The sequence below is a fragment of the Myotis nattereri genome (genome assembly GCF_964212035.1).
Source record: "Myotis nattereri genome assembly, chromosome: 5".
NCBI lineage: Eukaryota > Metazoa > Chordata > Mammalia > Chiroptera > Vespertilionidae > Myotis > Myotis nattereri.
The window spans coordinates 33194145-33208222 of NC_138080.1; the positions used below are offsets into that span (position 1 = coordinate 33194145).

General features: G+C 54.8%; 2 protein-coding genes across 2 annotated transcripts in view; both read left to right on the top strand.

Moving 5' to 3' along the window:
- LOC308519963 (bifunctional epoxide hydrolase 2-like) overlaps positions 1-2354 on the top strand; it is a 74122-nt gene extending 71768 nt beyond the window's left edge. Inside the window, exons 17-19 of the mRNA XM_081092338.1 lie at positions 226-306; positions 1724-1782; positions 1924-2354. Coding sequence (XP_080948464.1) covers positions 226-306; positions 1724-1782; positions 1924-2002 — 219 coding nt within the window. The 3' untranslated portion in view covers positions 2003-2354. The remainder of the gene's footprint in view (positions 1-225; positions 307-1723; positions 1783-1923) is intronic.
- A 6830-nt stretch (positions 2355-9184) lies between these two features.
- Positions 9185-13819, top strand: LOC308520212 (L-gulonolactone oxidase-like; the record flags this gene model as incomplete). The annotated part of the gene is made up of 6 exons (XM_081092739.1): positions 9185-9239; positions 9704-9852; positions 10146-10280; positions 11041-11142; positions 11318-11477; positions 13671-13819. The coding sequence occupies 6 exons, from the start codon at positions 9185-9187 to the stop codon at positions 13817-13819; spliced, it is 750 nt and encodes a 249-aa protein (XP_080948865.1).
- Positions 13820-14078: the final 259 nt, after the last annotated feature.

The window sequence follows — 14078 nt, forward strand, 5'->3', positions numbered from 1 at the left end:
CATCCCTCTCCTAGATCTCCAGTAGGAGTGATGCCTCCTTCAGGCCAAGCGCGCCAGACAGAGCCAGGGCCTCAGCGGCTGCTGGGCCCCTCAGCGGGTGTTAATAGTGGGGAAGTCGCGGAGCATGAAAACGAAGCAGAGGAGGGGAGACCTAACCTGGAAGGTGCAAGAAGGGGACATCTTTTCCTTTTCTGGCTGTCACCACCTCCTGTCATCTCTCCCCAGATCCTGATTCCGGCCCTGATGGTGACTGTGGAGAAGGACCGAGTGCTTGTTCCTGAGATGTCCAAGCATATGGAGGACTGGGTGAGGGCCGTGCTGCCTGGGCCCTCGGTGCTTCCTGGAGGGAGAGGGAGGTGTCCCTGAGGAAAGAGGCGGCTGAGGGCAGAGGGGGACATTCTCCTGAACCACTCGCTGGATGGGGGCTTCCTCAGGAGCCTCACTGTCACCTCTTGGGAGCAACAACCGTGCCTGATGCTTCCTTTTCCTTGCACGGATGCAGTCTCTCATTCATTCACTCACTTATTCATTTATTCATTTCATGGGCTTGTGCTGTGCCCTTAAATGTGTTGGGATCGGGTTAGATGCTGAGAAGGTTAAGATGAGTAAGATACGGACCCTGCCCTATAGGCACTCACTGTCCTGTAGTTAATCCCACACTCAGCCCAGGCAGAGAGAGAACCCAGGCGAGGCAGGGTGTTGAGGCGAGGAGCGTGCATGCCCGGAGAACGGCAGGAGCTCCATGAGGCAGGAGGATCTTGCTGAGCCCTCTGGGCCCGGCTGAGCTGTGTGGGCCACGGGCCTGAGAGCCACCGGAGAGGAGTGATGGGATTGGAAGCTCCCTCTGTTAACAGTGTGGAGGTTGGTAGTGACTGGGGAGGCCTGCAGTGGGGTGGCCGTGGGCTGGCTAGCTGCTGAGAGCGGCCCATCCCCAGTTGCTGTGGCTTTGTCAGCAGCATCAGGCACACCGGGGAGGGTGCGCGTGGGATGCGGCCCGCGGTGTGGGCTATGGATCCGGCCAAGGTGCTGCGGAAAGCTGTGAGCCCACAGGCTCGGCTCCCTGCTCCTAGCCCTCAAAGGTTTCTGTAGAAATTCAAGATCTTCAGCTGGTCCTTTGCAGCCCCCTGTAACGGACTCTAACCTCGCTGGGGTGCATTATGCTTCTGAGAGGAAAAGGGCGATTTCCCCATCCTTTCCCACACGCGGTCAGGGTTCAAGGCTGTGTCGGGAAGAAACCCGTGTCCCAGCTGCTGCCTACTGCCCCCTCTTCGTCCCGGGTGCTGGCTGCAGTGACCCACTGTGGGAGCCCAGGTTCCAGAGGGGAAGCCAAACAGCCCTGCGTGCAGATCTCCAGCGAGACAGCCGGGAAGCGGGTGCAGTCGCGTCTGCATGGCGGGAGCCAACAACAAGCAAGCATCTTGCAGGCAGTGAAAGGGCTGAGAACGAATGGTTCTGAAGGGAGACAGTTGTGATGAGAACAAGTCAGCCCTGGATTTGAAAATCAGCTCAGCCACGCTGTGTGGCCTTGGGCAGGTTCCCTGACCTCTCTGAGCTTTCCCATTACCGCACAGGATTGTGGGTATGCTTCAATAAGACAATGTATGTAGAGCACCCAGGACGTCGTAGTTGCTCAATAAGTGGTTATTCCTTCTGGTTGCACTAACCTGAAACCAGACCCACGGGCACTCTGCCATTTACTTTTCTGGCTGGTGTTTTCTTCCAGATCCCCCACCTGAAAAGGGGACACATTAAGGATTGTGGACACTGGACACAGATAGAGAAGTAAGGAGTTGGGGGCCCCAGGGCGGGGGACATCGGGACTTCCTGTTCACCTTCAGTAAAGGCCTTCCTGGGCTAGCTGTTCACCTTGTGTGAGGTGAGCGGGTCCAGACGGGTACGAATCGTCTTTCATTCCCTTCCCAGGCCCGCCGAGTTGAATCGGATCCTCGTGCAGTGGCTGGAAACTGATGCCAGGGACCCGCCAGTGGTCTCGAAGCTTTAGGGGGTGACGTGTGCCAGCCCCCTCCTCTGCTGGGCTGCTGCTCTTGGCACCAAGATGGGCCTGACCCGCGTCTCTCATTACCAGCAGCCTGGTTCTTAAGGGTGATTTTCTTTAAGGGAAGTGAGTAAAATTAGACGTAATTTTAGATACAGGAAAAGGCTATTAATTCTCTGGGCACAAACACATCACTTGGTCTCTAGGATGATTTGTGTTCTGTGAGGGGACAAAGGAGGTGGCCAGGGGTGATTTCTCTTTCCCTAATCCATAGTTTTGCAGCAAAATCAGCAGGTAATTCTGAAGCCTTTCCACAGAGATTGGAACTCTTTTGCTCAATAAAGCTAAGCAACTGTGATTCCGCTGCGGTTGGGAGGAGGAGGAGGAGTTGTTCTAAGAATGTCCCTCTGGCCTCATCTGGAAGCCACGTCACCCGCCCACCCTGCTTTAAGCCCCCGGTCTCCCGCCCAGTCCTGCCACGGCAGCCTCCTGACTGGTCTCCATATAGGATCGGAACTGAACGTTGCAGGGCCTCCCCGCTGCTCCCACAGAAAGCTCATGCATTGCCTGGCCCCACCGATCACTCCCCTATTCCTAAGGGCCCCCCAGCACCCCCGAACTGAGTCCCTGCACACACCACACTGACGCTCCTCGACCTCCACCTGCGCGAATGGGTCCTTCAGCCTGCAGGGTTCCCACCTGCATCTCCCCGCCGAGGCCCCAGCCGGGCCATGAGCCCTTTCTCCCTGCCCCCAGCATGGTGTGCTCCCAGGGGCCGCACACCGCCCTGGCTGCGCTTTCTGCAGGGAAAGCTGGGGTGGTGGTCTCCCTAAGCCGAATTATGAATCATGATGAGTATCAAGTAACCAGGCCAAAAGGGTGTGTGTGTCCGTGTGTGTACAAAGCAAGGGGAAGGTCAGGAGTGGTCTGAACTGTCGTTAAGTACCGTGTGCCTGGAGCCTTGCATACACCACCTCTGTGCTTCCATCTCACAGAGCGGGAAATTAAGGTTCGAATAACTTGCCCAGGGTCCCTTGGCTAGTTAGAGGCAGAGCCTAGATTCAGACGCACGCTGTCTGGTTCCAAAGGCTGAGCTCCTTCTGTCAAAAATCTCCTTTCTAGCCCTGGCTGGTGTCGTCAGTGGTTAGAGCGTGGGCCCATGAACTGAAGGGTCATGGGTTCCATTCCCAGCCAAGGGCACGTACCTGGGTTGCAGGCTTGACTCCGGCCCCGAGTGCAGGAGGCAACCAATCAATGTGTCTCTCTCACATCGATGGCATGCTCGTCCCCTCCCTCCTTCCCTTCCACTCTCTCTCTCTCTCTCTCTCTCTCAAAAAAAAAAAAAAAAAAAAAAAAGTCAATGGAAAAAATAGCCTTGGGTGAGGATTAACAAAAGCAAAATCTGCTTTCTAAGTCTGGAGTCAGATTATCTAGATCGGGCTCCTGGTCTGCCTCTTACCACTGTGTGACCCCGAGAAAGGTTCCCTGTACCTCAATTCCCTCACCTATAAAAGGGGACACTGATTGTACCAAGCTCACAGGTGGCTGTGAGTATTAAGTGAGTTCCTATATGCAGGGCCCTGGAATGGTGCCTGGCCCCGAGGAGGTGCTACAGAAGTATGAGCGCCAAGATCTCTAGTTTATGTTAGGACAAGGCCTGTGAGGGCTTGACATTTCCAGCTACACCACCACCTCGTGCCTTTTGGAGAATGAAAGTGCTCATTTAAAAGGCAAATACGTGACCTGGGGAATGACTGCACAAGCCAGGTAACACTATTTTACTGACATTGTTTAAAATAAAGTGTCCAGACTTATTTGTAAGGGAGCAGTTGGAAGAGAGGAGAGTGGAATCCCAGAACATCCTTCATTACAAGAAGCACCAATAAGCAAACTTGTTGGCCCCGATTATCTCAGTTCCAAATATTTGACCCAGCAGTCCCTGTAAACCATCAAAAATGCCCCAGAGATGCTACTCTTTGGGCAGATCAGGGTCAAGTGAGTCAAGTCCATAGCACTGCAACAAAAACGTCACCAGTCATACAACATTGAGGCCATAAAGGCTGCTGGACTGGAGAAAGTCTGTAGGTTATTCAGGAAAACACTAGGAATGTCGGAGTTGTGTTTCCCCTGCTGTGGGGCGTCCGGACACATGCCACAGCTGCAATTGTGCGGCAAAGGGGACAGGGACGATTTTCAGATGCCATTTTAAGTACAGCTTGCTGAGAGTGCGTTCCAATTGACGTAGTTATAAAGTGCTACTTTTATGTCATGACTACAAAAGGCATAAATAACAAATGTATTCACCTCTGCTAAGGGGAATGGCAGAGCCATATTCTCTCTTATACCCACACACCAGTGGGGTCACGGAGCTCCCCAAGGGAGCCCAGATCTCTTACAGGTTCCCCCACACATAGTGGCTGCCAATTAGCAGTGCCCAAGGTTTCCAGGAGAAATGTCTTCTAAAAGTGAGTCTGTTAGAATAGATGGGACCGGAAGCTATGTGTGTCCCTCTTGGGGTGTAATGAACCCACAGTTTCAGGCCTTGAAGCGACTCCAAGCCAGTGTTCACCTTGTTCACACCAATAATACCAGGAGCACAAATGAAAAGCAAACAGTGGTCAAAATATGTAGGTCAGAAGCTCAGAGGTTTTGCAACAAGACTTGGCTGTGAAATACAACACTTTGCTGTTCCTGCCACACATGATCAAATATTTTCTGATCTCAGCTATTGTGGACGTTTCTCCCCAGTGCTGGCTGCTGCACCCGATTGCTCATTGCCTCCCCTTTTAGACTGTAGGGCCCTCGGGACCAGGGACTACCTGTCGAGGTGGTACATCCTTGATCCTAACCCAGCACAGCCTGGCATTTTGGAGATTCTCATTAAATGTTTGCTGAATTGCCGAAACCGGTTTGGCTCAGTGGATAGAGCGTCAGCCTGCGGACTGAAAGGTCGCAGGTTCGATTCCGGTCAAGGGCATGTACCTGGGTTGCGGGCACATCCCCAGTAGGAGATGTGCAGGAGGCAGCTGATCGATGTTTCTCTCTCATCGAGGTTTCTAGCTCTCTATCTCTCTCCCTTCCTCTCTGTAAAAAATCAATAAAATATATTTTTAAAAAAATGTTTGCTGAATAAATGAGGGAATGAAAGCATAAACAAATGAATGGGAAAATGAGTTAGTTCCTGGGCTTGACTTTGATGTCCTGCTGGGGGAGATGGATGGCCAACTGTGGGACTTTTTCACTGTTCCGAGCCTTGGTGGGTCTCTCACTAAGACCTTGGGCGTATCTGCTGACATGCACTCAGAAAGAGATGGTAAACAGGTTTCACACATCTATGAATCTTTGCTGGGATTCACAGGATAAACTGCAATGTACATCAATGGGTTTCTGTTGCATGAAACACAAATGCAATAGTTACTTTAATAACACAGCTGGAGTATTTACAATCACTGTAGATGTTCAAGCTTTCATGTTCATAAGGTCTGAGTGGAATCATTTTGTCAGTTTACGTAAATACATGTCATATCTACAAGACAAGGGTTTTGAGGCTATTACCTGTTTTTGAAAGAACACCGATGATGTTTCTTCTCCTGTAAGACATCCCAAGCTAACGATGACCTTGGGGCTTCAGAGGGGAGGAAGGTCACTGAAGGATGATTAGAAGAGCAGATGATCAGTAATTAGAGGTTTGCTCTGCCATACAGATAGGTCATAAAACGTTATCTCTGATCATCTCTAACTCTAGGCAAAGCCCCGAATTCAAGTTCTAGGTAAGTAAGAGGGGAGGGGCAGAAGTTTCTTTTGAGCCCACAGAGCTCAGAACAATCCACACACCACTCAGGCACATCTTGGGGTAACTCGTCCTGAACCCCCACAGTGCCCTCCCACTTTGTGTCATATGTTGAATGAACTTTATGCCCTATGTCAGGTTCCCTTTTATTTATTTTATATTAGAGAGAAAGAGGAACATCGATTTGTTGTTCTACTTAGTTATGCATTCATTGGTTGCTTCTTGGATGTGCCCTGACCCTGACTGGGAGATCAAACCCACAACCTTGGCTTATGGGGACGACGCTCTAACCCACTGAGCTACCCGGCTGCCCTTGTCATATTTTACAGAGAATGAGCTGGCTGAGTGGGACAAGGAAGTAAGATCTGCAGGTCAGAAGTCATTAAATTCCTCTTGTTTCAAAGATGAGTGGAGTTACCATGGACAAATTGTACTTGGAGTTCATTCTCACTGATTCACAAGTACGAGCAGGGAAGAGATCAAAACACAAGCTTCAGTGACCATCGAAATAGTAGCATTAATTTCCCTTGCCAACAACGGTGTGAAAAAAGTTAAGACTCAGCAATTATTGGACAAGCTGAGCCCTTCAGACAAGAAGAAATAAGCAATAAACCATCGCCCTCGACCACGGATGATGGCAACGGAGATTGAATGAACTGATACACATCGCTTTTGCTGATTTTTATATTTCCATGTAATTTTATTTTTTTCAATAAAGGCAATTTATAAAATTGATGTGACTGGCTCGGGGCAGGCGAGGAAGCGTCCCCTCCAAGGGCAAATGTTCAGGGTCAAGAAGGAGAACCTGGTCCGGCTCCAGGCTCTGGGGCTCTCAGCAGAGGAGGGAGGAGGGTCCCTTCCCAGGCCCACCCACGCCATGGCACCGGCTTCTGTGATGCCCCAGGGCACACTGCGTTCAGCAAAAGGAGAAAACTTGGGTCTGACTATGGTCCAAAGGGGCATTTGTGGATGCGAGCAGGACATACTTTGCCTGGGGTGGTAGGGACAGGGCTTGCAGGTGGGTGGAAAACAAGTTATTTGGGATGACACTAGGCTGTCCCTTGGGACTCCCTTCCCTTCCTGCCCTGCCCCCTTCCCCCACCCCCCGGGTTTGATGCTCTCCCACCTCCTGGCCACAGCCCCAGGACCCCCTTCCAGGGCTTCAGGGAAGGGACAGTGGTCAGCCTGACAGGTGGTTTCTCCTCCCTCAGCCCCAAGGCCTCCCCCACCAAGCCCGGCCTTTCACAGGCAGAACGTCCAGTTGGGGGGGGGGGCGGCTCTGTGCTCTCTTTCCTCGGGTGGGGATGGAGGGGCTGCACAGGCCCTGCCTCCTGCCTGAGCCCAAGGGAAACAGGCCCAGAGGAAGGAGCCCCAGCCCTGCTCTTCTCTCTCCCAAAGGCCCTGGTGGAGACCCCCCTCCCCCCAGGGGCTGACAGACATGGTGCATTGTCAGCTGGGGCTGCCACGACAGAGTGCCACAGACCAGGGGCTTCAACAACACAGATCTATTTTCCCAGTCTGGAGGCTGGAGGTCCGGCATCAAGTGCTCGCAGGGTCGGTTTCTCCTGAGGCCTCGCCTTGGCGTGCCGGTGGCTGTCTTCCCACTGGGACACCCGTCATACTGAATCAGGACCCATCCCAACGCCCTCACTTTGACTTACTGCCTCTTTAAAGGCCCTATTGCCAAAGACAGTCGCCTTCTGATGAAATTGGGCGGCACCCAATTCGCCTCATAACGCAACCCTTCCCCAAAGTCGGCTCTGCTCTCTGGCCTGGAGCTCCACAGATCCCTCAGCCGCCTCTGGGACGCCCCCCTCCGGGACTGAGCTGCCTCTGAGCACTGCTGTCCACTAGCTGGGGCTCCCTGTGGGGAGCTCATGGTCACCACCCCATCCCCACCCCGGCTCTCCCCTTACCCCCGCTCCCGCCTCACTGCTAGTGCATTTGCGTTGGAGGGTGCATTTCTGTGCTCATGTGAACGCATACGCACTTGGCAGCTCAGTGGAAAGCCTGGTTTGGGGACAGGGGCGACTCTGCCCCCCTTCCCCCCACCCTGTTCCAGGACCTCGCATGTGCGTATCCGACCCCAGATGCACGCCTCCAGCCTGGCCTCTCTTCCTCCGAAACTCCAGAGCTGCTGCTCCCGTTCCCACTGGGCACCAGGTCTTGGCTTCAGGGTCTGATAAGCCCCGATGCCCAGTGGCTTATTAATTTGCCACACAAACTACCTCGGGGCGGGGCTCCGTGCCAGGCCCTGAGCTGAGGGGTGGCGCTGCAGGCAATGGTGTCCCGCGCTCCTGCCAGGCGAGCTGGCCGCAGGGCAGATGGAAGAGCCCGCCGTCACTTCAGGCTCTAGTTGTGTTCCTGTGAGACTCATGCTTCTTCTCTAACCTTTAGATCAACCCGGAGAATTAGGCAAAAGTACCCTCACCTTACTGAGGAGGAAACTCGGGGTTGTGGGTCCAAAAAGGGGGTTCTATGTGTAGGAAATAGGCCCTTGATCGATCTTCAGCATGGTCAACTTTTATCGGAAACGTTACTGAATTTCCCCAGGGCAGACAGCATGCAGGGAGGAGGGGAGAGGGCATAAGAACAAAGAACGGTGTACAGGAGCCAGCATCATGGTGGAAACCCCCAGGTGCCCAGGACAAAACACCTTACACCTGCCTCCACCAGACAGGGGGAGGCGGAGACAAGTAGAAAAGGCCTCGGCGCCCTCCCCCACCCCTTTTCTGAAATGGCCCAATAAGAGACAGTTGGGTAATTTAAAAAAAAAAAAAGACCCAGGTGACATATGAAGAAACTATTAACCCCATAGTACTCAGCCAGTGAGGAACCGGAGGAAGGACTCTCACTCCCTAGGGATACATAGCCTGTGACCACTGCTCCGTGTGCGCCTGTTCAACTGGACACCCGCTCTTGCAAGATCGTAGTAAAAGTCTCGTTTTTTGCCACACTTCTGTCCCCAAGTCCGTTATTTGAATTCAGACAGGTGAGCATTTCTCACATGTGGAAAGCAACCTCACAGGGTGATGTGATCATAAATTCCCAACGGGGCAGGTCATGGTGGGCAGCTACGCCCCAGGCATGTAACTTCTTTAGTGAAAGGTTGGCCGTTGCCTTAAGCAAGCCCTGCCCACTGCTCCGTGCACCTTTGAAATAACCACCCTCACGAGAGCACAGAATGTCCACTATCCTGTATTCCCCCTCCTACCTTGCTCCCCCAGCCCCCCTGGCAGTCCCTCCCCATTTCAAATGCAGAGAATGAACTGCACAACTGTTACTGGGAGCATTGGAGACCTCGCTCCCTGGGATGTTGTCAGCTTGGCTCTAATCAACTCATAAAAATTCTCTGCAGGTTCGGACGTTTCTTCCGTTGACAGGTTAATCAGCAGAGCATGGATGAGGAGACCTGGTCCATCTGCCCTGAAGACCGGGGAGGGGAGACCTCAGGTAGAGGACCATCCTGGGCAGAGAGTCCCTTGCCCTTGGCCTCTGTGCTGTAGCCACCAGCATCCTTTTCTGTCTCCCTAGAGCGGTGGGCAGCGTGGTGTTGTGGGCCGAGGAAAAATAATTTTCCTTCTACCCTTCTTTTCTTTTTCTTTCTTTCTTTTTTTTTTTTTTTTTTGGCCATTATGGCATATGCACCTTTTATTTTATCTTATTTAAAAATATTTTTATTGATTTCAGAGAGGAAGGGAGGGGGAGAGAGAGATAGAAACATCAATGATGAGAGAGAATCATTGATCTCTGCCTCCTGCACACCCCCTACTGGGGATTGAGCTTGTGCCCTGACCGGGAATCAAATCGTGACCTGCTGGTTCATAGGTTGATGCTCAACCACTGAGCCACTCCGGCTGTGCTCCTTCTACCCTTCTAAATTCTTCTTGCTGGACTCAAAACCAAATTGATCTGAGACAGATTAACAGGAGAAAATGACGTATTTACATACAAATTTACCAAAAAAGAAAAAAAAAAGACTAAAATTTACCAAAAAGGATTTACACATATACATACAGATGAAGATTTATTACATATACATACATCCGTGGAGGAGATCAGAGAGGTGAGTGTCCACCGCAGCCCAGCATGCGATGGCCCGATTCTCCAGCTCATCCGGGTACTCGAGGCCAGGCCCTGCCCCTGGGCTTCCCAGGCTAGGACCCCGCCCTCCCATCCCAGCATTGCCGCCCAGTGAGAGCTGCATGCAGTCAGGGCCTGGAGTGGCCAGCACAGTAGCCTCTAGCCAGGCAGGGGCCCCGGAGACCCCGGGGGTGCATGGCGGGGTGCCTGCCCCCTGCAGGCCCTGCGTCTCAGAGAAAGGCCTGCGCTGGGGCTGATCAGGCATTGCCTTGGCAGGTGCTGGCCCTGGCCAGGCAGCAGAACAAGAGGCTGAAGGTGGTGGTGGTGGGGGGGTGGGGGTGGGGGGGGCACCCGCCCTCGGACATTGCCTGCACCGATGGCTTTATGACCCACATGAAGCGGGTCCTCCAGGTCCTCTCGGCCCTCTCCTGCCTGCCTCCGCAGCCACCAGCCTCAGCCTCCATCCCCAATCCCAGGAAGAGGTTCCTTGGCCTTTCCTCTCAGGCCAGATTCCTCCTTACCCCCCAGTTCCAAAATGACACTCCAATTCCTGATCCGCTAGTGATCACCCCTCCCCAGAGCCCTTCCTGGGCTTGCTCAGGCCTCTTGTTAGGTCTGTGCGCCCCCTGGTGGCCATGGAGAGGATGTCCACGCCCCTCTCCTGCCAGAGCCTCCTCACTAGTACATGAATGGTAAGTCAGACCCCAAAAGGGGGGCTCACCATGACAAATCCAGAAGGATTGGCACTTAATTGGTTTTACTTATGGGGAAACTGAATATCAGAGAGGGTGAGTGACTTGCCTAGGGCCACAGAGCCAGTCAGCAACAGAGCTGGGCAGAGAGTCAGGAGTCCGACACCAGCCCTGTGCTGGGATCCTGTCCATGCAAGTCAGCCAGCCCTCGGTGCCCCCAGGGGCCTGCCAGGGGTCTAGGAGCCTGCCGGGAGTGCCACATGTTCACACCTTAGCTGGGTTCCTACGGCCACCTGACAGGTCCCGCTCCCCTGGGATAACCCCCTGTCCGCCCAGCGATTTCCTCATTTGCTCAGCCTGACAATTTCCACCTCGTAGAAAATGTTCTGGTCATGGGATCAGCCGTGGCAGTAATTAACCCTGATTGCTAATGAGCGAGGACGGGCTCCAGCAATCGATTTCGCCAGCTCTGTACTCAGGTGACTGCGAAGGCTGGCATCCTCCTGGCTGACCTGCACCTGCAGCTGGATAAGCGTGCCCTGGCCTTGTCCCATAAGAGCCCCTTCTCCATTCCTGGGTGGGCCAGTGCTCCCAGCACCCCCTGCCCTGGCCTCGGCCAGACACTCAGGATCTGGCCGGTTCAGTGACCTTTATGTGGGAATAGAAACAGGCCAGGGACGAGCTAAGCGTTCAAGAACAGCCTTGCACAGGGGTGGGGAAACCATGGCTTAAGCTCCCCATGTGTTTCGCCTGCAGGGGCTCATCTGCACCACGGGCCACGTGGCCTGTGGTCACTGGAGTGTCACGGCTGAGCACGGGCGGCCGATGCATCCTGGCTCCACCACTGTTGTCCGTGTGGCCCGGGGCAAGTCTCTTCCCCTCTGGCTACGGCAGTTTGCCCCCCTGGAATATGGGGGTGAGCACGACAACCGTGCACGTGGGGTGCTTAGGAGAGTGTACACAGTGCTCAGTAAGTGTTTGTAATGGGCTTGGGGCGTGAGACAGGCCCTTTGCAGAGCCCTCACCCTGTGCTGTCAGATGTCAGCACTGCCGGGGGTTGGGCGTCATGGGTCAGTGTGTCCTGCCACCCAGGCGTGCAGCTCTCCGCCGAGCACCAGCTCTGAGGAAGAGACACAGAGCAAACGCTGTGAATGCAGCTGGGTCCCCTGTGGTCCAGGCTCAGAGATCAAAACCAAACCCCCCAAAGCAGTTTCTAAGGGATTCCCTTCGTTTTGTCCAGCGCCATGAGAGAATTACTATCTAGACCTTGAAACCTGGCCTTGTTTCTCATCAGCAGGGAACACGCATGTTGGCTGCTCTTGTCCCCCTCCCCCTCCCCCTCCCTCTTTCTACCACAAACGTCTCAGAGAATCGCCAGGCAAGACAGGGGCAACCTGAGGGATGGGTGAGCGGGAGGGGAAAGACGGAACCCCGTGTTCATCAGCCCCGCTCCCATAGGTAAGAGCTATTGCAGCCGAAGCATGATCCATTGTGTGGGACCTGGCCCCCAGGTGCTCAGAGCGCCCCCCCCCCGCCCCCCCGCCATGGATGTGTCATTACCCCCCTCAGAGCTGGCTTCACTGCCCAAGAGAGCCCAGTGGGAATCGGGGGTGAAGGACAACACAATGACCCCCACCCCCCAAGATCTGGCCACAGTCCTGGTCCACTATCCAGGGCTGATCTCACACGGATTGCCTCTGTTTCTCAAAATGATGAGCAGAGGATGGAAATAACTCTGAGTGGCACATATCAAAATGCACGCGGGATTTCCTGGCCCCGTCTCCCGGGAAGCGCAGCCCAGCAGACTGGCCTTTGGGCAGCAGTGGGAGACCCCACTGTGTGTGTGACACTTTACGCCCAGGGCAGGGAGCATGGGTGGGGACCGGCGTCTCTCGTGTCCACTGTGCGCCGGGCGCTTAGCTGGGTGCTGCGCACACTCTCTGAGAGAGTCCTCATCCTCACTTCACAGATGAGGAAACAGGGAGGTTAAAGAACACGCCCCCGGTCACACAGCTAGTGAACCAGTGCCCGGCCTTTGTTCAGTGCTGGGCCCTGCTGACGCTTTTCACTGGCCACCTCCCGCTCACTGCTCTGGATCTTACACAAAATCCCCTTGTTCTCAAAAACCGTTCTGACGCCCTCCCCCCACAGAGGGCCACCGTGGCCTGTTTCTGCCAGTGTGTCCTCTCTGGTCCCGGTCACTGTGAATCAGGATTAGTTCAGCTTCATCTGTTCCCTCAGCCTGAGCACCCAGCCACCGACAGCACATGTCAAAGGCAATTTCCATCCAATTTAGCAGGTGGCGAAGTGTGGAGAAGGACTTAAACGGACCATGAGACAGGCGTCCTCTGGAAGTGGGGCCAAGGGGCAGGAGACTGGAGCTAACGTCTGTTCCAGCAGCATCCTACTCTTCGGAGAAACCCAGAGGTTTCTGGTTGGGGGTGGCTAAGGAGGAGAAGCGGGTTCCTGAGGCAGGTGGGTCCCCGATGAGAGGGTGGACGCAGCTTGGCAGACATGGTGCCCAGGAAGAGCAACTGGCAGGGAGAGGCTGCAGGGGACCCTGGTCCCCGGGGCTGCGAGTTGGGACAGCAGAGCCGGTCCTCCCCCAGACGCACACACACACCCCCTTTGCCTTCCCCAGGCTCCACCCAGGGCCTCTCGCTCTTGGGAGCCCAGTCTCAGCTTAGACCTGCTCCAGGCCAGGACAGCTTGCTGCATCCTGACAGTGAGGCCCTCAGATGAGCAAGGCAGCCACGCGGGGGCAAGCCACTGGGTCCCATGGAGCCTCACGTGATGGGCGGTCCCCCTCCCTGCTGAGGGCTGATGCCACTCAGGCATAGCCTCCCTGTCCCCATGCCTCCTTTCTCCCTTCCCAAGGCTGAGACTCGCCCCAGGCTGTGACCGTAGACCCAGCTGTGGAAGTCCCCGTGGCCAGATGACAGCGACCTTCCGGGAACAGGCGATACAAGGACACACAGGAAAGTGAGGACTTCCTCCACAGTGGACGGGAAACGCCCACCGGGGTCCTCAAGTGGCTCTTCTCCCACTGCCAGGTGGTGGCGCTGACCCTGCTGTGGCGACGGGACCATCCCGGGATCTCCCAGTCCAGCAATGCAGGGGCGTGCCAGGCATGGGGTGCCCCTGGGCTGCCTCGGCGTCGCCCTCACCATCACCCTGCAGTGTGTGCCCCAGTCCCACTTGCAGGAGGCCTTCTGGGGAGCGGCCACAGTGTTTGGACAGGTTCAAGCCTTGGACTGAGGAGAGGCACAGTCCTCTCATGGCCACGTGCAAGTCCCAGCTTGGAGGGCAGGGCCCACCCAGCACAGTTATAGCCAATGGCCATAGTTATAAGCTTGAGCCTGTGGTCCGAACACGTGGCCCCACGTGCCTGCGTGATAGAGTTCGGGTGCATGTAGTTGAGTGGGACTGAAACCCACGAGAACGATGTGAACAACTTGCTCACGCCCCTCCTCTGCCTCGTGGCATCTGCTATAAAATAAAGACACGGCTGTGGGCG